Below are 23466 nucleotides of genomic sequence, written 5' to 3'. Positions count from 1 at the left end.
AGGAAGGGACATGAAAATCGAGAGTTCTAGACCAGTAAAACATCGTCTAGAATATAGAATGTGAAAGTTTGCTTCAGAGGCCACGACTGTCAAAGCATGGCGAAGTAACTCGTACTGACCAGGTCAATAGCTCTCAGACAAGTAGGTACAAATTACGTAGGTAAATATGGTCTAAGAATCTATCAGAACATTAAGAGAGTATCCGCCCAAATTCGCTCCTATGCTGAAACATGAAATAACACAGCTGGAATTATCTAACATCTTTACATAGCATGCGTAACGAAAGTCACCCACAGGAACCGATTTTCTCACTGATGTATGTCATATCTGTCTCTTCGTGAGGGCGTCTCTCGTAATTCGCAAATCCAGTGGAGTCCAATAGCTCAATTACGACGCTGACCCAGCTACGTTCGTAGCAGTTGGGCCCTCTCGGCTCAGCACCCACATGAAGATAAACTGGATAACATAAGAATAGATGAACAAAAATTGGGTGCGACGGTTGCGTTGCGACCGGGCGACGGTGTGCATCGATCCCGTGCGTGCATCACTGGCCGAGTCTGGAAGAAGGACGTATTTCAAAGAACGAAGCTAGATAATACATTAGTCGATTGGCTTGGAAGGAAGGTCCTAGTTAGAAGGACTTACCAAGAAGAACGCATTAGCCAGGAACGTGTAAATGAACACAACCCACCCGACCCAACCACCAGTGCCTCTTCCCGGAGTCAGAATCTCTGACGTCACCAAGGTAATGATGATGCCCACAAATTTATATCCTGAGTAAGCTACGAGATCCAGTAGCTGCGACTCATTGTTGATGCTAAGAATATACGTGGCCAGCTTTAGACAAAGTATCTCGAATACGATGACCGCAATAGCTGTGGTCGTGATCGAACCAAGTAGTTCGGGGTGGAAGTTGCCTCTAAACCCTGCCAGCATTGCCGATAGGAGGATATATGTGACGAGAGCCATCACCGGAATATACATATCGGGCGAGTTCAGGTCATCGCGAGGGGGCAGGAACATGGTTGAGTATTGCTGATGGGAGATCTGACCATTGGGGCCAGTGGATGCCGCCGTGACGCGGCTTTGCTGACGAGACCAAGGTTTGTGCCTCCAAGGAAAGAGTACCAGAGCGAGTTTATTCAATACATAAGAGTTGGACACATTGAAATAGTGCTTCAGGGCGGGAATGGAAACGTAGCGGTTGAGCTGACACGGATAGTTAGTTGAAAGAACAATCAGCCTGCCCTTGCGTTTTCAATCGCCTACATTCTGTTCCATATATTCTTGGCCGGCCATCATGGCGGTCTTCCCGACCTGAAATCCCATTTGCGCAGTGGGATCGTTGATGAAACCTCCAAATCCAGGGGCGTATGTCCCACTGCCGCCTTGCGCCGGAGCGGGCTGATATGGGTTGCTGCCATAGCCAGACGTCTGAGACTGCTGAGATGTCGGAGGGGGAGGAGAGCGCATCATAGGGACGGTGGAAACATGCTGAGGAACCGGATGATGAAGCGGAGGTGACTGTGCTGGTGGCGGAGCGAAGGACTGGCGGTACATGGTTTTGTTTTCCCTAGATAGAGAGAACGGAGTGGGAGAATCAAACAAAATGAGGGTCCAGCTTTAATCAAGGAATGTTTAAGTTGCAAAATTGTGCAGAGTCGGAGGAGAGTGAAATAGTTGGTCGGAGTGGGTGTTTATACGTGGCTGAACTCTTGGGAGGTGGTGAAGGTCGAGCTCAGTAATTGAATTAAATGGCTTTTCCGCCCGCAGGATAATTTCCCCACACTGCGGATCTTCTTGTTCTTCTCCTACAGCTCATCCATACTACGTACATACACACCACTACGCAATTAGTTTAGCAAAGCATATTCGAAAATAATGTTGGAAGCGTTCGAGATTCTCACTACCTCCGGGGTGGTTTTATGGTCCAAGTCCTACGCCCCCGTTGGCGCCCACGTTGTCAACAGCCTTATCAATGATGTCTTTATCGAAGAAAAGGTCCAGATCCAAACGGCGAACGCGGTCTACCCAGTGTACAAAAAGGAAAAATATACCTTGAAGTGGAAGAGAGTCAAGGAGTTTAACCTGATCTTTGTGGTATGTACTGCTCTTACAGCATGCTGCTATCGCCGCTAATCTAGACTTCGCCACAGGCCGTATATCAATCACTTCTGCATCTCGGTTGGATCGACAAACTTCTGGACAATATTTCGACCTTGTTCGTCGATATCTACAAAGACCAACTACGGAGTACGCGTGCAAGGGTGGTCGAATATCCCTTTGACAGATATTTCGAACAACAAGTTAGGGAGCTTGAAGACAATTCAGCGCCCATTAATTCAGAGGGTGTCGTGACCGGTGCGGAACAGAAGAAAGACCCGCTTGTCTCATCGGAACATGGTGGTCCTCCACCGCCATCTGTGCCGGGCCTTCTTCAAGGTATGTGCTTTTTGACCATGGGTTAAGAGGATATGCTGACACCTATAAAGCGCAGCGTCACGCTGCGCCGGGCGTGGCGACCTCTGATGAGGGTACGCCGCCCCAGACCCCAGATACTTCTCGATCAACCACGCCTGTCGCGAGCCAGATTTTGACCGCTAGAGGAGGACCGGGTGGTCGAGTTTCTCGCCGTGCGCGCAAAGCGGCGAATGCGAGCGCAAACGTTTCATCGGGGGATGAGAGCATCCGCAAGGGAAAGACACCGAAAGGAGGAAAGAAGATGCGCAAATGGGATGCTGATGGATATGCTGATGAAGATGATGGTACGGTTCTAGACTATTCCGCACCTGCTGATGGCGACGAAGCAGCTGCTCCAGCCGTGGAAGCTGTTGCACAGGATTCCTGGGGCCACAGAACTGGGAAAGGACAGTTTGTTTTGAAAGACTTGGGTGATGAGGTTCATTCTATCTTGGAGAGTGCGGACAGCGAGAAAGCGAAGAACACGTCCACAGGACTCGTTGGCTCAGGATTCAACGCTATCGGTGGCCTTTTCCGCAACATCGTGGGTGGGAAAGTCTTGACCGAATCCGATTTGGAGAAGCCCCTGAAGGCTATGGAGGACCATCTTCTGAAGAAGAACGTGGCACGTGAAGCGGCAGTCCGCCTTTGTGACGGTGTGCAGCGGGAACTTGTCGGAAAGAAAACAGGAAACTTCCAAAGTGTGGATGCTGCATTGCGCCTGGCCATGGAGTCGTCTTTGCGGAAGATACTCACCCCTACATCCTCACTAGATCTGCTTCGTGAGATCGATACAGTCACATCTCCCACAAGTAAACAGCAATCCCCCCGTCCTTATGTCATCTCCATAGTCGGAGTTAACGGTGTTGGAAAATCGACCAATTTGGGCAAGATTTGCTACTTCCTGTTGCAAAACAACTATCGCGTCTTGATTGCCGCATGCGATACTTTCCGCTCTGGCGCCGTCGAGCAACTTCGTGTCCACGCCCGGAACTTGAAAGAACTCAGTGTCCGCGAAAACGTCGGGCAAGTTGAGCTGTATGAGAAGGGATATGGCAAGGATGCAGCAAATGTTGCCAAGGATGCTGTTGAGTACGGAGCCGCCAACAAATTTGATGTTGTTTTGATCGACACTGCTGGCCGGCGTCATAACGACCAGCGCCTGATGTCTTCTTTGGAGAAGTTCGGCAAATTCGCCAAACCGGACAAGATCTTCATGGTTGGAGAAGCTCTGGTTGGCACTGATAGTGTGATGCAGGCGCGGAACTTCAACCAGGCATTTGGTACTGGCAGAAACCTGGATGGGTTCATTATCAGCAAGTGTGACACTGTCGGGGACATGGTTGGTACACTCGTGAGCATGGTCCATGCAACTGGCATTCCCATTGTATTCTTGGGAGTTGGGCAGCATTATGGAGATTTGCGAGGACTCAGTGTTCCTTGGGCTGTTAGCTTGTTGATGAAGTGATGCGTGCGATGGCCTTATTTTCCTTTGTTTATTTAATCAAACTGATTTAATATAAAATCCTTTGGGCATATGTGTTTTGATCACATTCGCTACTCGCTTCGAAAATGCTGCACCTATATCAATGTTCATATTGATGTTTATAATGAATCCGAGGCATGGCTTGACTATAACCCAATTCGCCGATAACGTAGAACAATAAAACAATTGTTACGACTGATGGACAAAAGGAGGTATCTCAATGAAAGAAGGTGAAAAAGAAATAAAAAAGGAAACGGATCAAGGTCAGATAGATCAGAAATCCAAAAGAGGAGAAAGAGCAAAGCGCAAAGAAAAGAAAGAAGCCCAAAGGGAATCAACAGTAAAAAAAATTAGAAAAAATAAATTGACCTACGCAGGGATCGAACCTGCAATCTCTTGATTCGTAGTCAAGCGCCTTGCCATTGGGCCAGCAGGCCTTATTGAAGGATTTGACAGCAATTTTATTAAATAAGGGATGGTATACGATTCTGGTCACCGGCTAGGCTTTCTTTGTGAAGACTACTCCACAATGTGGAGTAAACGCGAAATAGATGTGGATAAAGATCATTGGCGACCGCCCCAGCTTTTGACAGTATACAAAATGAGAAACCACACTGTTTATGTTGACCTTGTTGTATTGTCATCCTGAGCTTTGTCTCCATATATCTCATTATTATACTGACTACATATACTCCATACTGAAGATAGAATCCAATATAGTATGATGTCATGTGCGGAAAAAGACATATGGCACGTGCAGGTCGCGTGGGTGGACAAGAGTCTGGCTTGGCTTGGCTCTTTATTCCATTGTACTGGGTACGGGGTAAGGACAGGCACTGTACTTGATTGAGCCTTGATCTTTCTCCCAGAGACAATGCAATCTGAGCCGGGCCAATGACGGGCATCTGCAGACCATTAGCACCAGTCAAATGCTTTACAATGTTAATTTCAGGGCTTTGACTCCATGCGGGATGAAAGGATGACTCAGCACAATCCCCATTATTGGCTTACATCATCCTCTATATCGGACATTCTTTTCGGCCGTTCCTTGTTCGTTGCCTCTATCTTGATCGTGCTGGATCTCTTTCCTGACCCTTTCCTCACTATTTGCTCTACAAAGCTTGGAGTTTGCGCACAGGCATTACCATAGCGTTTTTTTTTGATAGTGGTTGAGGGTCAGGGGCATCTTCCTCTTCGTTTTCTTCGCCGCGGCGCCAACGCCACATCGCGAAAGCTGGGAACTCATTCTCAGGGCACACACTAGGGCCGTTATTGACGGGCCAGTAAGACAAGTCCTTGACTGTGCCGCTAAAATATATGTGCTGAGTACGTTTGGGGGCCCATTACTCTGTGTGCATAACTGCCCAATTTCAAGATGAGGACGTCTGAGCGGGACGCCCTCAATCGGCGCCGTTCCTCCACACTGCACTATCAGACCTTCGAGACACCGCCACCAAAATCGCGTGGTCGACCAAATTCTGGTGAATCGAGATCCTCGGGAGCAGACCATCCCCACGATGAATCCAACCACAACGAGTCAGAAGGACACTCCCCATTGCCAAAGAAGCAGATGGCCGTCTTGGCAATGATCTCCCTCTGCGAACAGACAGCCTTCAATTCGATCAGTCCATACTTACCTGAAATGGCTTCGCAGTTTCCTGAGGTGGAACCGAATATGGTTGGCGTATATGTCGGGACACTTGCTACCGCGTTCGCTGTCGCGCAGTTCGCGACGAATTACTTTTGGGGCTGGTTGTCAGACAGGATCGGACGGAGGCCGGTCATTTTGCTGGGCACCATATTGACGGCAGCATGCTTTGTTGCGTTTGGCTTCTGTAGGACACTGGCTCAGGCGATCGTCGTGCAAGCCTTGATGGGTGCCGTCAACGGCAATCAGGGCTTGGTATCTACTTGTCTGGGTGAAATCACTGATCGGAGTAACCAGTCCAAGGCCTTTGCCTACCTCCCTGTTCTCTATGGAATTGGTGGCATAACAGGTCCTCTAGTAGGCGGCTTGCTTGTCTTCCATCATAACCCATGGAATAGCAGCAAGCCCAATCCGTACCCATACCTCGCACCCAATCTAATGGCTGCAGCGGTTCTGGTGCTGGACTTTGTCTTGTCCATATTTTTTTTGGAAGAGAGTCTTGAAGACCCCGAAAGTCTTCCCAGGTTACAGCAGAGGGTCCGCGATTTCTTCTCCTGGCTGTGGCAGTTTACCAGTCTTGCGAAACGGGCGAGATATGTGCAACCACCACACCCTATCCCGTATCGCCCTTTTCGCCAGGATTCTGCAGAGGCAGCGGATCATGACAGCGACCTTGACTCGGCTTCAGAGGCTTCCAGTTATAATGGCCATCACCACGCAAGTTTGACTTCAAGCGAACTGTTCAACCGGGACACTCTCTTGCTCCTCTTAACGTATCTTGTTTTCTCCCTGTGCAACGTTGCCTACAATGCCCTCTTCCCGATCTTCTCGCAGGCTGCCCCACCCACTGGACGAGGGCTCACACCTTCAGAGATTGGTCTTGCGCAAGGATTTTCTGGTTTCGTAACGATCATCTTCCAGATCTGTATTTTTGGAAAGTTGAGAGATAAGATGGGCAATCGGTGGTCCTACCGCGCTGGTCTCTTTGGCTTTGTGGTCTCCTTCATCCTGATGCCCTTTATTGGCTACAAGGGTAACGATTCCGGAGGACTGTCTGGTAAAACCGCACTCCTAGCCGTTGAGCTATGCTTCGTGTTGCTGGTAAAGACAATCGCCACTGTTGGTGGATTAACCAGCGCATTGCTACTGGTAAGTCTACCCCTTACATACCCCTGCCATCCAACAACCGAATAATAACAGATTCAACCATAGATCACCAACTCCGCGCCTGACCGCGCAGTCTTGGGAGCCCTCAACGGCCTCGCCCAGACCCTATCTGCAGCCGGTCGAGCAGTCGGCCCGTTCGTGTCAGGCGGCCTGTTCAGCCTTTCATCGCGGATCGAGCCCAAAGGAGAAGCCTTAGCCTTCGGCGTTTTTGCTGGCATTTCATTTGTCGGATTTCTCCTGAGTTTCGGCATTCAAGGCCGGTCCCTTGAAGCTGATGACTGGGAGAGTGAGAGCGATCACTACAAATCTGACGACGAGGAACCAGACTCATAGGGGTCGGATCTTCGTTTTGTCGCCATCTAAATACTCCAGTTACGATTAACGAGCTTAGCACTGCTTTGTATGCGGGTCCTGTCTGTATATGTTTGATACATGATCTTTGTATCTTTTAGCTTTCTTTTCTTTCTTTTCTTTTTCTTTCTTTTTCTGACAAGCGGTAAGCGTTTGGATTTGGAAAGTGCAAGTGATTTTTCTTCCGGGAACCAGGCTTGGAATCATGGATGTTTGGTCTGTAATCTCACCAGAAGCAACTGAAACGAATCGGTAAATAGAGTTAGAATAGACAGCACTGACTTCGATGTCTGTGTGTTTTATTTTACACCAAGACCACCAGATAAGGCGGTACATTCAATCCTACAAATGGTATCCAGAGAGTAAATATTGGCTATGACAAGCTCAAAGGACAAAATGCTAGTCAAGACAGCAGTAGGTGATCGTTATTACAGGCCAACAAAAGAGAGACATTTCCATGACGTACAAAACAAAACCCCCGTATACAGAAACATATATATCATTCCCCACGTTAAACGCTTGAAAAGGGTCAACAAACAACCCCTCCGGCCCTTATTTCCATACCCACTCGACAACGTGCATAAACACCTCTCCCAGAAACCCGGTAAGAAGCAATCCCTGCGCGAACTCAATCAGTTCATCATCGGGTAACTCTAGCGCTCGGAACCGTTCTTTGTCGCCGCCCCCACCGCGCACACTGACTCGCCTCTCGATGATCGATTTGAGCATTTCTCTCCCCGGGGTGACGAGCACATAGCGGGCTTGGGGCTGGGACATTTCGGAGGGTACATAGACAATTGCTTCTTGTCTTTCTGGGGAGAGCCATCGGACACCCTTAAGGTCGGCCGTGGAGGAGGTTGACGACGGAGAGGTGGATCTACTGCTGGAGTCTCCTTGGTTGGAGGCTAGGAGGGGGTTATCGATGGTGGCGTATTGTATATCGCAGTCGAGAGAGAAGAGGATTACCGTGTTTGTGTCGGAGTTGAGCTTCATTCGGAAGGTTGTGAAGTTCCGGGGGTCGAGGTAGAAGGTGTAGCTGGCTGTTACGTTGACGGATTTGGTTTTGTCGACACGGCGGATTTTGGAGATGGCTTGGTCGCGTGCAGAGGTGGGACATTTGGCCTTTACGGCGAGGGACTTGGATTCCCGGAGGGAGACGGATGGGATGCAATAGGGGAAATGGGTTTGGAGGGCTTGTTTTTGGCAGATTTCATTGCAGAAGCGGAAGATTTTGCAGGCTGTGAGGGGGGAGGGGGCGTTAGTGGTGGTTAATTCTTGGGGGTGGAGGAGGGACTTGCTGTTACAGAGAACTTTCGTGGTAGTTCCGCAGTTCTCACATTGAGCTGGTTCATGTAGTGACCATGCCTTTCGTTCTTCGGCGAGAATGTCCCGTCGGCGGTTGAGGTCTGCGATTCGCCTATCCGCGTATCCAATTCTTTTCCGTGAGGGGTGATCCGCTGGTGTTCTATTGGCCATATGGATGAGCTGCTTGTATGCAAGAATCGCCTTGTCGATGGAGTCGAGATGCTCCCGAGAGACACATAGCGCACTGAGCGCATCAAAGGTCTCCGAGGCTTCAGGGCCTTTGATGGTCAGGAAGTCCTCAACTAGTGCTTCAAAAAGTTCTGCTGCGTCATGGTTGAGGCCATTATCCATGTATGATCTCCCTAGATGGTGAATGACTTTCAGGGAGTCTGGATCTCGGGATCGTTGGTAGTGGTCGAGAATGTCTTTGATATCAGTAGGAAAATCAAAATTGTTAGAATCTTGGAAATACCGGACAACTGCGTCTCTGGTAATAGGGCTGTTGATGCCGAAGAATGTTCTGCAGTGCGGAATGGCCTTGTTGCTTATTGCACGGGACTCCTTGCTCAAACGAAGTTTCTGATATAAGATAGATAAATGGTTCATCGCGTTCAATGTCGTCGCATGCTGGAGACCGAAGACGGTTTCGAGTGCTGGAACCACCTTCTCCAACAAGAGCAAGGCAGCTTCCAGGTCACCTAGTAAGACCTTCAGAGAAGCAAGATCCTGCATGCTACTCAGGGTCTCAGGCGCATTGTGCCCGAGCGTCTTCAATCGACCTGCGAATGAGCGTTCATATAATGCCGCTGCTTCTGTGGCGTATCCGTCTCTCTCGTATAGAGCCCCAAGGTCGTGCAGAACAGCAAAGTTCTTCGGGTTATCACGCCCAAGAGCCCGCTTATATAGTCCTAAGGCCTCCAGGCAACATGCTTCCGACTGGGCAGGCATGTCCAGGTTGCGATATGCCTGTCCCATTGAATGCAGAATGGTAGCTCGCGACAGTTTGTCAACATCGAGCGATGGAGCAGTTTCCAGCATTTTCAGGGCGTCATGATATTCCACTACAGCTGCTCGACAATTTGCTTGCCTCAAAGATGCCTCTGCTCGCAGCCGGGTCGTTAGAGCTTGTGACCAGACAGTAGCGGCTGCAAGCTCATCCCTCAACTGCGAAAATAGTCGTGCCGCCTCGTCCATTTGAAGTATTCTTTGACGTCCGGATGCATCGTGGACTACAATTCCCCCGGATACATACTGTACATGAATGTATATGTTTTGAGTTTCTCGCAGTAAGGCAACATATTCGGCATCTTGAAGGGGTGTTTGGTTTGCCTGTTGTCTGAATTCGGCTGCCTTTTCCACCTCCACCGAAGTCCGTACGCTTTCAAGCGTAGCTGCCCTACTTTCGCTCCTTGAGTATTTGTTGACAAAAGAGAATCGTATACTGTTTGCTTTTTTGATTAATTTATTGCGTCGGCCCGATGTCGAACGCGCGCGTGATATACCTGAGTTGCATGAGCGCTTAAGTTCTTATGGAGGGGTCTGTTACGTACCCTTGGAGACTTTCCGGCCAAGGATTTTCTCTAGGAAGGACTGTCTGCGAGGTGCCGTTTCGTTTTGACTGTCATCCAGCAGTGCACCATCCGAACCGTGCATATCATGCCTATGATGTCCATTCTCGCAGAGAGCTAGACCAGAGCTCTTCGATCCGTCTTCTGGTACTTCATTGATTGCTAGCCAGCGATCAGTTAGCCGGCCTATGTCCCGATGAGTACAGCTCATTTCAAGGTCATACCGCTCGAAGTGACACTCGTCACTGACTGACCGGGATGTTTCTCTGTCATGCCGCCTTCAAAGGGCTGATAGAGGCCGTTTGGAGCGTGCACTATATGGCACATCAGCAACATAAAGCACAAAGTTCAGGCGCCGAGTACAGACATACCACGTTCTAAGTCATACAAACCTGCAAAGCTGATTGCTACTAGCTCATCTTCGTCACTCTGTGAAAACTCTCCCTGAGGTCAGTGATGACCGCCGGCTGCTTGTAGAGAGGAGCATACTTCTGAGCGACCATGAGTCTCGTATCTTTTTGGCCTTCTTTGTGATCGACGGTTCATGAGGGTTTGCCGCTGCCGGGGACTTGACGCCCCGGGAGTTCATTTGAGCAATGCTAGGACTTCGGCTGTTGATAGGACTTGCAATGTCCCTCTGAATATCTCGGAAGCTTACGTCGTCCCGGGGATCGTTCAACAGAGGTTCATATCTATGGACCGTTAGGTCAGAACATTTTTGTGCATAAATGGTTATCACTGCCCAGTGAGTACTGACGAGATGTTGCACTTTTCTCCACAATGTCCGCACTGGACATACGATGGAACATCTGTAAACCTTGTTAATCACACATTCTGAATACAAGGGGCAGTATGCCCTACGTCGCTGTCTATCTAGAAGTTTACCGTCGTCGACGGCAAAATGTCTCTCGCAACTACCGCAGTAGAATCGAACTGGTCGAGAATCTAGTGGAATAAATCGCTTTTCCATACGGTAGCCCTTTGTGATTAAACTAGAACCAAGCAATTAGCAGAGGTGCGGAAAGCGACTGAATGACCCTACCGATCTCGTGTCATCACATATACAGCAACCGCAGTCCCAGGACAGTACTTGGTCAGGTAATGCTGCTTCAATTCCTTCCTATCAGCCGGTCAACCAAAAGCCATCTATCGTCCACAGGCGATGTAAACCCACTGGGAGGAAAAGACCGCATCACAGTCCGGGCATCGGATATCGACCGCCCCAAGAATAGCACCGTCGTCATCTCGGAACGGTGGATACAAACGAAGCACTTCCTGGAAGTTTTCAACGGCAACCGATGGTTCCTGCGTATCTAGTACTCCCATTCATGCTTGATTAGCTCCCCATAAAGTATCCCTCATGCATCGATATGTAGGTAACCGGGAAGCAGCATACCGCTCGTCGATCTGCCCGCTAAGGATAACAGAACATCGGAAGCTCGTAGGATACGCGTTTTTGACCCTAGCCTCGTCGTTTGTGATGCGTCACTCAAGACAATGTGCTTCTCCAGTTCTCGCCTCGTGTCGGATGGCAATTTATCATCAACAACCCTATCCCATCGGTATGGACCGTCAGTGGGCAATTGGTATGTATTCAGGGTGGGGAAAGCTCACCGATCTACGGTAGGTGACTCATAACGATCGTACTGCATGGCCATCATAATATAAAGGGGAGAAAGGGAGGGAGGCAGGGAAGAGAAGGCGAAAGGGAAAAAAAAAAAAAGTCAACAAGCAAGCCTGTACAAAAATGCAAGCACTCGAGGTTCACAGTCGTGAGGGTCGTCAAGCTCCAGAGACCGGGTGAGGCGTCATTTTCAATGAACTGTAGGATCTACCAGCGCGCATATGCGGGTCGATTTGGCGGATTTTCGACTTCTCCATGGGGGCAGCCATGGTCAACGGTTATGCCGCATCATTTCCCCTGTTTCAAGGTGGGAAATGGCAAAGTTTCGGGTTCTTTCATCCCTCGCATCCCAGCCGAACAAGAAGGGTTTGGGGGTCAATGTTAAATGACAAGGAACAGGTCCCCAGTCCAGATGAAATAATTGACTGATGCGATGGCGAACGTCGTCCGCGAACCCAACGGATGCGACAAGAACGTCTTGCAGGTAGATCGACCAGTAACAGTTTACCTTCATATTTTTCTTCTATCCTCGTTTCGCTCCCCTGCGCAATAAACAATGGGCCCCCTTGCGTCGAACTTGGTCAGAGAAGCGTCCATAGGGTTCTTCTGCTCACCGCAGGATCTCCGTGGGGTGTTGAACTGTCTGTCTTCATTTTGTGTTCTGCTCCTTTCCCCAGTGAAATTCATGATAACCTTTTCACATTGTAATCGGAACAATGGAATTGGCGTCTCACCTGTCATAACCTGGCAGGATATGGGTTCTTTGACTTTTCTCGCCGATGATCGCCACGCATACCCACCAACCAAGGTGACAGGTCACAAATGGCCACCCTTCCCGTTGACGGGATTCAATAATTGACATAGTTTAGCAATAGTTACATCGGAGAATTTTCTGGTCCCATTGCTCGGGTCATGGCTCTTGCAGTATTTGCAGAGGGCTGAGCACGACGCTGGCCAGCAGGCGAACTCGGAGATTGTTTTCGGGGGTTCTGGAAGGAAGCATTTTCCCTGAGGAGATCATGTAAATTTACTAGTCAGACCACGTGAAATTGCATGGAATGAATTACAACTGGAATGAATGAGATTCAAGAGATCAAAGAGAGAGCAATGAGTGCAATTGAACATTTCCCAATTGAAAACCTCAAGAAAGAATTGCCCATTCTGTTCTACTTCAATTAGGGCAAGTTCAATCCAATTAGCCTTTAGCCCTATTATCCTATAACATTCTAGTCAAGAAGTAACCCGTCAATCAAGGGTGTCAAATTGTCAATTACTGGCGGTAAATTCCGGATAATCCCCCAGAGGCCCAAGCCCAGTCCTCCTTCGTCTACAATACTTACGACGATTCGAGTAAGGGCAGGGAGTTAGTAGTAGTTCCCTCGGAAAAGAAAACAGAGCTTTGGTGGAGACGGACTCCCGATGACGAAATCCATACAGAGGAAGATAAACAAGGAAGCAACCAACACAGTACCTAAACCATAGAGTAACCCAGAAGAATGCTTGACGAATGCCAATGGCTCTGAATCCCCATGACTCATCATCTTTTGTATTTCCTCACGGCGAAAATATAAAAGAGAAAGAACAGTTCGATGTCAACGTGACGTTCCTCAGCCCTGCGACGTCATTTTGACGTGCGGGATCCATCACAAACATCCATTCAGAAGTTTTTCATTACTGTCACGCTATGAGTATAAGAAAGCTGAAGAATGGTTAATAGATTGTACATTATATATTAGTAAATACTCTTTTCCTGTATCTCGGTCCATCTTTCTTCTTTCATGCAAAGTAATGACTGTTTCTTGAACCATAGCCTGGATCCTCCGACTGTAATCTATCTATCTTTGACTATATCTATCGTCCCTACTCAATCATGGCTAATATCGTGGCTGGGGGCCTCCACAAGGTCCACGAAGCAGTGCAAGGCGCTGCTTCAAAGGATAAGAAGCTAGTGGACCTCGCACCCGACACCCACAATGTACAGTCCAGCAAAGAGCCACTCACCACCGATCATGGCGTGCGCATCAGCGATACGGACCACTGGCTGAAGGAGGTGAATGATAACCACACCGGACCTATGATGCTTGAGGACCAGATTGCACGAGAGAAGGTAGGATTCCCTAGATCGGTACCAACCAGAAGTTTGGTTTAGATTTGACTAACCGCAATCCAGATTCATCGCTTCGATCATGAGCGCATTCCCGAGAGAGTCGTCCATGCGCGTGGCACCGCTGCTTTCGGAAACTTCAAGCTCCACAAGAGTGCCGAAGATGTATCATACGCTGGTATCTTGACAGATACCTCACGGAACACTCCGGTTTTCCTTCGTTTCTCCACGGTCCAGGGCAGTAAAGGAAGTGCCGACACGGTCCGTGACGTTCGTGGGTTTGCCGTGAAATTCTACACCGACGAAGGAAACTGGGATCTGGTTGGAAACAACATCCCCGTTTTCTTTATCCAGGATGCGATCAAGTTCCCCGATTTCGGTACATATCTCTTCCCAGTTAAGGGAGTGTAAGACTCAAGAGCTAACAAATGTAGTCCATGCCGTCAAGCCCGAGCCGCATAACGAAGTGCCCCAGGCTCAAACTGCTCATAACAACTTCTGGGACTTTGTCTATCTTCATCCGGAAGCCACCCACATGTTCATGTGGGCCATGTCTGATCGGGCCATTCCTCGGTCATACCGTATGATGCAGGGTTTCGGAGTCAACACATTCAGTCTCATCAACAAGGAAGGAAAGCGTCATTTCGTTAAATTCCACTTCATCCCCCACTTGGGCGTACACTCCTTGGTGTGGGATGAGGCCCTGAAACTGGCAGGCCAGGACCCTGATTTCCATCGAAAGGATCTCATGGAGGCCATTGATAACGGCGCATACCCGAAATGGGACTTTGCTATCCAGGTCATCCCCGAGGAGAAACAGGATGACTTCGAGTTTGATATCTTCGACGCGACGAAGATCTGGCCTGAGGAACTCGTGCCCCTGCGCGTGATCGGCGAACTGGAACTGAACCGGAACGTCGATGAGTTCTTCCCTCAAACCGAACAAGTCGCATTCTGCACCAGCCACATCGTGCCCGGCATTGACTTCAGTGACGACCCGCTCCTCCAGGGTCGTAACTTCTCCTACTTCGACACCCAGATCAGTCGACTGGGCATCAACTGGGAAGAAATCCCCATTAACCGCCCCGTTTGCCCGGTCCTGAACCACAACCGGGACGGCGCGAAACGCCACCGCATCACCCAGGGCACCGTCAACTACTGGCCGAACCGGTTCGAGGCCGGACCACCAGCACCAGTAGAGCAAGGTGGCTTCGCGTCCTACCCCGCCAAACTGAACGGTATCAAGAAGCGCGGCCTGAGCCCCAAGTTCCGCGAGCACCACAACCAGGCTCAACTCTTCTACAACTCCCTCTCCGAGCACGAGAAGGTCCACGTTAAGAAGGCCTTTGGCTTCGAACTGGACCACTGTGATGACCCCGTCGTCTACGAGCGTCTCGCCGGCCACCGTCTCGCCGAGATCGATCTCACCCTTGCCCAGCAAGTCGCCGAGCTCGTCGGCGCCCCGATCCCAGACAAGGCGCTCCGCCCGAACCATGGAAAGCGCAGCAAGCACCTCTCGCAGACCGAGTTCCCGGGCAAGCAGCCGACGATCGCTAGTCGTAGGATCGCCATCATTATCGGCGACGGGTATGACCCCGTCGCTTTCAATGGCCTCAAGGGTGCGATCACGGCGGCTGGAGCCTTGCCATTCGTCATTGGCACCAAGCGGTCGCCTATTTACGCCGATGGGGAGGACAAGTCATCCTCCAAGGGCGTGATCGCCGACCACCAGTACGACGGCCAACGCTCGACAATGTTCGACGCTACCTTCATCCCTGGCGGTCCGCATGTCGAAAGACTCAAGACCAATGGCCAGATCCGGTACTGGATTATTGAGACATTTGGCCATCTCAAGGCTCTGGGCGCCACCGGTGAAGCGGCCGCTTTCATCAAGGAGGCTCTGGGCCCCACGCTTGACGTGAAGGTCGCTACGTCTGATAATCCCCAGCCTGTTGAGTGGTATGGTATTGTCACGGCTGGTAAGATCCAGAAGCCCGAGAGCATCAAGGAAGGTATCCAAATTGTCAAGGATGCAAAGGATTTCATCGGCACTTTCTTCTACCAGATCAGCCAGCATCGGAACTACAAGCGTGAACTGGATGGTCTCGCCTCCACGGTTGCATTCTAATTGCTTTTGTCTTTGAGGACATCGGGGGTTGTTTCAAGGGCAAAAGTGGCGTTATTAGTTTCATATCATCCTGTAATGAATTATGTCTCTTAATTGTGGATGGTCAGAATGTACGCTAATTAATATGAGTCATGAGAACACTCTATTCTAGTTGTCAAAGTGAAATAGTGTGGAAAGGTAGTTTATCAAAGTTACCCTGAGGTATCTAATATACAACATCTTTGGTATGTAGGAGAAAGTCACGTAAGAAAGGATCGTACATAGTGGGTATCATGGTCTGGTACAGCGTCAAGGCTCGGGCGGAAGCGATGTGTGTGTGAACAAATGTTTCATAATCAAAAAGGGCGCACGGCGCCTCTGCTTTCAAAACAGCGTTATATAGTTCGTTGTAAGTCATATGATCCGAAGGAAAGATAAAATCAAAATGAGTGTACAAGCGATATGCTTCGTCGTGTATCGTATATGAGTTTCAGGCCCATCTCCAGACAGAACTCATGGATTCTGGGCTAGCGATGACCGAAGATAAGAGACTGTTGCTGCGATATGCTCGCATAGAAACAACATTGTTGTTGCGTTGGTAATTCTGGTGCTCCCTGATAAGTAGAGATACTGCAGCATTCACGTTGATCCCTTCTCCGCTATCTGTGACTTTCAGCGCCCATTTGGCGTCTTGTTCTTGGAAACCCAGTTCGCGGACCATCATGTCGATAGCCTGATCTACAGGATCGCGGACCTGCGGTTGTGGGTGCGTGGCAAGCTGCGGCGGTCGGGACTTGACTGGATATTGGCTGGTCGGCGGACCACAATAAGCACCGTAAGAGGTCATCGTTGGCGGTGTAGGCATTGGCGGACGTTGCTCGTATGGGACACCTTCAAGGCGGCTCATAATAAATGAGTATTTCGAGATGGGGCGTTCGTCTGAAAACGAGTGGGGGCCTGCGTTCGGTGGCCGTCTCCGTTGGTTTCGTAACTGGTCAGCGTAGGCTGCCTGTCTCCGACGTTCATTCTCTAGTTGAATCTGGGTTGCTCTTGAATTGGCACTCGACGGGGTGCTGGTATCGCTAGAAGAAGATGAACCGTCCTCTGACGTTCGTGGAGACCATTGACACGGACTCTCACACCGTGACTTATATGCTTTCGAAACCGCTTCTTTGAGAAAGGACGAGCGGCTAACTCCAGACTCGGAATACTCCCACTTGGTCAAACCGATAGACTGGGCTCTTCTCAAGGTTGCGGCGCAACCTCCGGGGCCGACCGAGGCCATATTCAGAACTGCTGAAGGACCAAGTGTGAGGACATAGTATGTCCATTCCTCTATTCTATGTATTAGCCTGACTGGGAAGAGATGACAGAGGGCAAAGGGGTACTGACCTAACATAGCTGCCGCCCTAACATTGTCATGTTCCGTTACTTGATGACCGGCGAATATGCCTGCTTCACGTGCTTCTTTGCATCTGCCATGAATTGGCTGAAGCAGCACGCCCAAGCAGGTCCACATCTCAATCATATAGTACAGTTGATCGTTTGATAATCCGCCTTTGTTCCCATGCCCAAACCCTGTCGGAGGTTCGAACAGAATATCATACATGCCAAATGGCTCGGTAACCGACGCCGTAGCCCCGTGTTTGCGATCGCTCACAGCCATAGCACCCCCATTCAGCCAGTCCACCTGACCAACAACATCACCCTCTCGACTCTTCCCGCTACCAAAAATACGGCAAAACGTCCAGATTCTCCAAAGGGCATCATCAATCTCCTTAGCGCAGGCATCGTCCTTGCCTGCAAGACCGCGAATCGTCTCCTGACGCAGAAACGTCTCGCATCGAGTTAAAATGAGCAATTTGAGCTGAGCAAGCGTATAGATGTCTTGAGCATAGCGTTGAAGGTATAGAGAAGGGGTGTATTCTGGGACTGGGGTGTCGGGGTCCACTAGAATCTGCCATTCGGTACTCCATGGCGGGCTCATTTCGCGCAGCTCCCATGCAGGAGGGGACATTGTGAAGACAGCGCCTTTGATAAGATCTAATTCATGCTCTTTAAAAACACGATAGAACTGTCTAGAAACGACTGCAAGACGAAAAAGATCGTCAAGCGAGCAAACTTGGCGTAAAAAGGCAAGGACAACCTTGTCAGGGAGGTCCCCAGGCATGTGTAAGGTAGGCAGATAATCTGAGATCGTAGGCTTCCTTTGGGATTCCGGGGCGCCACCGTCGAGCTCATAGACCATCTCTGGGAGCTCCGCTATATCCATTTGGTGGGACACATTACTAGAGACGGAAACAGTTATCTTGCTAGAAGACACAAAAAATTTCTCCTTGAAGATAACCTGATCCGGTGATTGTTCGCGTCGTGAGGCCTCCACCTCGGGACGTTGAATGGCTTCCTTTTCTGTACTGGGCTCTACTTCCTGGATTGGTGAGCAGGCGGTTTTGGCCCCCTTTACCTGCAGCCGCGGAAGCTGCATGCGCAGCTCCCTTTCAATGGACTGGGATAGAGGCTCCAAGATCTGATTCGGATTTGGGAAGCTAGGCAGCCCCGCCATGTCATCTTTGCTCTTCCGTTTTTTGCAGTCGTTATCCTCCTGGACACGAACGGCTGAAGACCCCGCCTCCGATCTCATATTGGGGCTGCTCCACGACCGGGCATGTAGATGGCTGTATTTTCTACTAAAACCTGACAAGTGGAAATTGAAAGCCCCCTTGTTCTTCCTCATCTTTTCATCCTCACGTGCCTCGATTCTCCGCTTTTGTCGCAAATCGGTTGGAGGCTGTGGTGCTGGGCGCGAAGGAATCATCTCCATCTTGCCTCTGCTGATCTGCAGTGGCTCGTTGAGTAAATGTAAAGGGATCGTAGGTGAATCCGCTCTAAAGCCAGAGAGCGTGTTCTCCAAGTCCTGTGCCGCTACTGAGACCCTTGACCTCCCAGTCTGAGGGCCAGCAGATGTAGATGTACGGATTTTAGGTGGATCTTTATGACGGACGGAGAGCGGGGTCAGACGAATGGCAGGCTCAAGTGGAAGAGGCTTATTCCTCAGCTCGGCTGCAGAGAGCTTTTTTACTAAGGGGCGAGAAGGCGACCGCCGTATTGACGCCAGATCTTCAAAGACCCCTGCATCAGCGGGGGAGACTACCGAAAATGTATCAGCGCACTTTTTGGTAGTCCCCGGAGATCCAGAGTCCAGACTTGTTGCCGAGGATCTCCGACTGTAGCACGAGGAACCCTCCGGCGAGGATGATGAACAGGAACCAGCTTTCTGTCCTACATCGTCAGCGTGGGGCCTGGGATCACTGGAATGCTGTGTTTCGACGGATGACAAGGATAAGGACGTCGCTGGCGTCATGGTGCTTATCGGGGACACAAGTGAAAAATGCGATGATAGTTCGGGAAAAAAGCGAGCCCAGTGATTTCCTGACTTCCGATCCTGCCGTGAATCCGACACGGGTGAAATAGATCCATCTTCGCTCTCGAGGTCGTCTTCTGCATCAAACCAACATACATTATTCGCATAATCACTTGTTAGAGCGTCGCGTTTTGCTACCATCGGTGGCTTGTGCGACACTGGGGCAGACGAGGAAAGTCCACCTTGCGAGCTTAGTATACCCATCCTGTGAAGGTCTATGAGTAGTCGGATAGAGGCTGTATAGGTGTAAGTCGTGTTTTTTTCCTCCTTAAAACGACTTGGCGTGTCTGATGCTCCCGTGGTGATGGTAGGATCAGACAAACCAGAGTCCCGGGTCTTTTCCCACCCAGTACATTGGTCTTCGTTTGGCGCTTGGAAATCGTCTTTGTTGCTCTAGATAATGCCAGTCTTACCAATCGCAATTCTGCCAACGTTGCAAAAAGTGGCGAGGCCAATCTGTGGCCAGCCCGGGTCAAAGGAATTCCCCTTCTATGTCCAGCCACCTGAAGTCGATATTGCAAAACGTCCAGGGTCCCAGAAAGGGATGAAGATGGACGGAGATAAATGCAATGCAGGTAATCACACGCGCACTAGTTCTTTGTCAGGGCTTCAATGGCTAATTGACCTTGAAGAACCTTGTGACAGACGCAGACAAAGACCACCGGAGATCAACTGCTGGGATTGGTTCGCACGATCCTGGTCGTGGAAGCGTCGGTTGCTCAGGAGTAGATCCAACGAACCAGTGAGCTCGTGGGGGGAGGAACGGACAAAATTTGACCCTAGGGTGGGAGTTACGAATACTTTGGGGGAAGGATGGGAACGATGAGGTGATGCGAACTTATATCGAATGTCACACTATAGCGTCTTATCGCCTGGGTCTGGGTCGAACTGTGCCCCATGGCCCACAATTGCAATAGGTTTGAAATTTCTCTGAGAATGCAGTTCAACTGTCTCGCTGCAGAGAGGGACATGATGTGATCTAATTATGGGGGTACCTGGAATGACACTTGAGCCACTGGGCTGACGCCCATGTACATTTTGGGGAATGTGAATGGGGAGGGACTAAATTGGGTTCCACTTGGGCTAATGCACGGAGAGATTTTAGTCTTTTTTCCCTTCGGGGGGTCACGAGTGACACACACCCACGAGCGGGTTACAGTACATACTTTACTTACATAAATACAGTCAGTCTACGTAACTATCGTACCAGATCTATTTCCAGTCTCACTCCAAGTCCTCGAGGTCTGAGTTTATCCTTCGTGCCCCCCCCCTCTTGGTAAACCCAAAGAAAAGATTATAAAAGAAGACATTAATTTTCTTTCTTTGTTGATAAACTTAGCAACCTTTGCCATAATATCTACTTCAAAGGTTATGAGCAATCGCTTCTAATTCCTAACCCCCTTCCCCCCTCTCCTTCTCTTACCATGAGGGGAAGTTACATGGAAATGGATCGGCATACCAGTTCGTATCAAAAAAGAGCAGTGCTAAATCAAGATACAGAGTAAGTTTGCCTTGGGTAGGTTGTTGATCCTCTCGCCGGGGCTGTGCCACGCCAACCACCATCCAGTTTTCTTCACACTTCCCAGGAAAATGTCTTATCATTCATGCAATAGCAATTAATTTATTCATATAATGTTTCTGTTAATAGTAATTTTACTTTTCTTCCCCCCCTCCTCTTGTTTTTCTAAATTATCAGTAATGTGTGCAATTTTTAAGAGTATTGATCATTTATGACCATGTTTTACTCCTGCTGACCCAAATGCCAGTGACCTTTACTCCAGCCTCCAATAATCTTTTGAATCTCATGCAAGGGAACAACGTTCTTTTTCGTTTACTGGATTTTCCCCCAAAAGGCAACTCGTTTGTTTGTTTCTTATATTTATGTTAATTTTAATTTTATTCTATTTTTTTTTTTCTTTCTTTTCTCTCTCTCTCCCCCTTTTCTTTGTCATGAGCCTCTAGGGTGAAAGTAGCGTAACCACGTCCAGAATACAGAATAGCGGTCATCTGTAAATTTGACCGGGGTCTTTCCTCTGTCCCTTTCTCATGCAGCTTACGCTGGGAACTCGCGTCCAATATTCACTGCCCTAGGCCATTCATGGTGTACAGTAATTAAACATTTTATTGCACTACTTTAGACGACGACTATTGAGTGTCAACCTCTTGGCCATTTGCGACTTCCCGCTCAATCTGCTTTCACCCAGTCCACAACACATCATTTGAGTTAGGGTTTGTGGGCAAGCCCCAAGCCTCTCAACACATCTGATAGCAAATCAGTAGAATGTGGATAATGATCAGCCCGGCTCGTTCTTTGTTTTACGCCTTGTCCACCCGTTCCATTCCAACCCGCAATTTCTAATTTTCCCGAGTAATGTTCGGAGCCATTGCTGATTTGCTTACTCAATACGGAGTACGGAACTTGTAACTACGAACTATATGGACCTCTATCTATCCATCAACGGGAGCAGTGCCTCGTAGGCTGACTCGGGAGTTATGTCCCGCTCCGGTATGTTTGTTCACATATCAAGTTGTACGGCAGCGCCATTGATGATGGTACATGTCAGGGCCCGCTCAATCGAGGCTGTTTCATGTGGGGTGAGATAATTCATGATCCTCACCGTCCGAACTATCTTTGTTGGTTGGAAGTTAAGTTTCTCTCCAGAGACATGTCTTTCTTCCCCTGTCTGACTGGCTCACTTGTAATGAGATACTAGTGCTTGGGGCGAAGAAAACGTGGCATTTTCGCTCAAACTAGTCGATTCTGTTTCATTTCGTCGCTATTCATCATGATCATCATCATCATCATCAACCCCGCTCGGCCCCTTTGACACTCTTACGTCTTTCCTGCCCCAGTTCTTTAGTCTCGACTGGGTTCCACCAACACATTTATTATCTGGTCATCCCAGCCATTTTTCAATAGTAGATACCCCTTCGCCTAAGGACTAGTATATTCGGATCCAATACCTAATGCGTCGGATCTCAGGGCAAAGCGCCCCAGCGTCGTCGCCCAATTATTACCCGGACATCAAGCTCAAGTAAACAGCCCAGACGACACCGAATATACTACCAACCAGCAGTCTCTTATCGGCTGGGACAACAGTAAAATTCAGGATGGAGACCAATGGCCATAGCTTGAATCCCGCGATCAGGAGGGGCCAGAAATCCTATTCAACCAGCGTAAGTCAGCAAGCAATGTCCCAATCCAGCCATGAGTGATTTCGGAATTTACGGACATTGCGAATCTGGTCTACCAGAACATCATATTCCTGCCCGCGCAACAGCCCCATGGTCAGACTGAAAAGGACGGTAGCCCAGGCGCCACCGACGACCTGGTCGATCACGATCTTTGCCACCGTGTTCTTCACATTTAACTTCTTTTGTTTGGGCTGGTCCGCCTTTTCGGTCTTTGACTTGGTGGCGGTAGGCTCCTCGCTAGTCTGGCCTGGAAGTGCCGATTCCAGACCCTCCAACCATAAGAAGGTCATGGGGGACATCACAAAGGCACATGTTGTGAATTGAAACAGCGTTTGCAGATCCAGTTCGAACGGTTTCTATGGAGGTGTTTGAAGCTATCCGGCGCCCATCATGGAGAGAGTGCTGATGCATAATCATTCAATGCATATAACTCCGACCATGGCGCCGATTAGCGAATCAACCCGTCAGCCCAATTTAATTTTTTAATTTTTTTTTTTTCCTTACTAGCAGCATGCATGAATTAATCAGTGAGGTTGGGGGCCAATTTGCGAAGGTGTGCCTTCGTACACACTGTCCCCCGCCCCCATGTTACATGCATGCATCCATCAATCATGGATACTACTACTTACCTCATCTCTATATGACTGAATGCTCTGTGCCAGTATATTTGACCCGGCATTGATCAGTGCAGCTTGTAGAGTGGCCTTCGCGATGGGAGGGAGCGCCATCATGACAGACGTTCAGTGACAAGTCCACGTCCCAAAAGTCAACTAACCTGCCTGCCTTGTAAATACGAAAGGTTAGCCGGATTCCCACTCGTAAACTCCGCCATGATCGATCATCGCCGTTAATCCTCAAGCGAACGTACGCTAAATACGAATTGCCGAAACGGGTGCAGAACACAGCCTTACCCTTGTTTGGCGATCTGATTGGCTCGATAACGTCAACAACAGAAACCTGGATGTTTGGGCCCAGGAAACTCGAAATGCAAAAGAAAAACAAAGCGGAAGTACGTATTGATTTTGATATT

At 49.3% G+C, this 23466-nt stretch overlaps 9 protein-coding genes and 1 non-coding gene across 10 annotated transcripts; 3 read left to right on the top strand and 7 right to left on the bottom strand.

The window, feature by feature from the left end:
* Positions 1–101: 101 nt before the first annotated feature.
* Positions 102–1744, bottom strand: BDV38DRAFT_151581 (protein transporter YIF1). Its single transcript, XM_032051639.1, has 3 exons — positions 1270–1744; positions 646–1209; positions 102–588 (listed from the first exon to the last, which is right to left on the bottom strand). Exons 1-3 carry the CDS (start codon positions 1558–1560, stop codon positions 388–390), a joined length of 1056 nt encoding a protein of 351 aa, XP_031918262.1. The 5' UTR covers positions 1561–1744; the 3' UTR covers positions 102–387.
* BDV38DRAFT_151584 (signal recognition particle receptor subunit alpha) lies at positions 1743–4093 on the top strand. The gene is made up of 3 exons (XM_032051640.1): positions 1743–2100; positions 2157–2442; positions 2493–4093. Exons 1-3 carry the CDS (start codon positions 1882–1884, stop codon positions 3926–3928), a joined length of 1941 nt encoding a protein of 646 aa, XP_031918261.1. The 5' UTR covers positions 1743–1881; the 3' UTR covers positions 3929–4093.
* Positions 4094–4311: 218 nt separating this feature from the next.
* BDV38DRAFT_t38 lies at positions 4312–4383 on the bottom strand. The gene has a single exon. It is a non-coding gene; the product is annotated as a tRNA-Arg (tRNA).
* An 826-nt stretch (positions 4384–5209) lies between these two features.
* Positions 5210–7121, top strand: BDV38DRAFT_151552 (MFS transporter). Its single transcript, XM_032051637.1, has 2 exons — positions 5210–6743; positions 6807–7121. Exons 1-2 carry the CDS (start codon positions 5322–5324, stop codon positions 7092–7094), a joined length of 1710 nt encoding a protein of 569 aa, XP_031918260.1. The 5' UTR covers positions 5210–5321; the 3' UTR covers positions 7095–7121.
* A 435-nt stretch (positions 7122–7556) lies between these two features.
* Positions 7557–10422, bottom strand: BDV38DRAFT_151557 (tetratricopeptide repeat protein). The gene is made up of 5 exons (XM_032051638.1): positions 10357–10422; positions 10210–10299; positions 9968–10147; positions 8411–9919; positions 7557–8350 (listed from the first exon to the last, which is right to left on the bottom strand). Exons 2-5 carry the CDS (start codon positions 10256–10258, stop codon positions 7665–7667), a joined length of 2424 nt encoding a protein of 807 aa, XP_031918259.1. The 5' UTR covers positions 10259–10299; positions 10357–10422; the 3' UTR covers positions 7557–7664.
* Positions 10423–10739: 317 nt separating this feature from the next.
* BDV38DRAFT_236105 (uncharacterized protein) lies at positions 10740–11689 on the bottom strand. The gene is made up of 5 exons (XM_032053415.1): positions 11600–11689; positions 11160–11536; positions 11028–11105; positions 10847–10977; positions 10740–10794 (listed from the first exon to the last, which is right to left on the bottom strand). The coding sequence occupies exons 1-2, from the start codon at positions 11644–11646 to the stop codon at positions 11344–11346; spliced, it is 240 nt and encodes a 79-aa protein (XP_031918258.1). The 5' UTR covers positions 11647–11689; the 3' UTR covers positions 10740–10794; positions 10847–10977; positions 11028–11105; positions 11160–11343.
* Positions 11690–12839: 1150 nt separating this feature from the next.
* Positions 12840–13302, bottom strand: BDV38DRAFT_236102 (uncharacterized protein). The gene has a single exon (XM_032053414.1). The coding sequence runs from the start codon at positions 13148–13150 to the stop codon at positions 12974–12976; it is 177 nt and encodes a 58-aa protein (XP_031918257.1). The 5' UTR covers positions 13151–13302; the 3' UTR covers positions 12840–12973.
* Positions 13303–13358: 56 nt separating this feature from the next.
* Positions 13359–16076, top strand: catA (catalase catA). The gene is made up of 3 exons (XM_032051636.1): positions 13359–13716; positions 13780–14092; positions 14148–16076. Exons 1-3 carry the CDS (start codon positions 13480–13482, stop codon positions 15839–15841), a joined length of 2244 nt encoding a protein of 747 aa, XP_031918256.1. The 5' UTR covers positions 13359–13479; the 3' UTR covers positions 15842–16076.
* Positions 16077–16310: 234 nt separating this feature from the next.
* On the bottom strand, positions 16311–18383 carry BDV38DRAFT_267955 (F-box protein; the record flags this gene model as incomplete). Its single annotated transcript, XM_032056680.1, has 2 exons — positions 16311–17155; positions 17213–18383. 2 exons carry the CDS (start codon positions 18381–18383, stop codon positions 16311–16313), a joined length of 2016 nt encoding a protein of 671 aa, XP_031918255.1.
* A 3872-nt stretch (positions 18384–22255) lies between these two features.
* On the bottom strand, positions 22256–23164 carry BDV38DRAFT_278365 (Mpv17/PMP22 family protein; the record flags this gene model as incomplete). The annotated part of the gene is made up of 3 exons (XM_032058697.1): positions 22256–22405; positions 22475–22792; positions 23066–23164. 3 exons carry the CDS (start codon positions 23162–23164, stop codon positions 22256–22258), a joined length of 567 nt encoding a protein of 188 aa, XP_031918254.1.
* Positions 23165–23466: the final 302 nt, after the last annotated feature.

The sequence above is a fragment of the Aspergillus pseudotamarii genome (assembly GCF_009193445.1).
Source record: "Aspergillus pseudotamarii strain CBS 117625 unplaced genomic scaffold BDV38scaffold_5, whole genome shotgun sequence".
Taxonomy (NCBI): domain Eukaryota; kingdom Fungi; phylum Ascomycota; class Eurotiomycetes; order Eurotiales; family Aspergillaceae; genus Aspergillus; species Aspergillus pseudotamarii.
The sequence above is the reverse complement of the archived record's forward strand: the minus strand, read 5'-3'. Positions and strand labels throughout refer to the sequence as shown.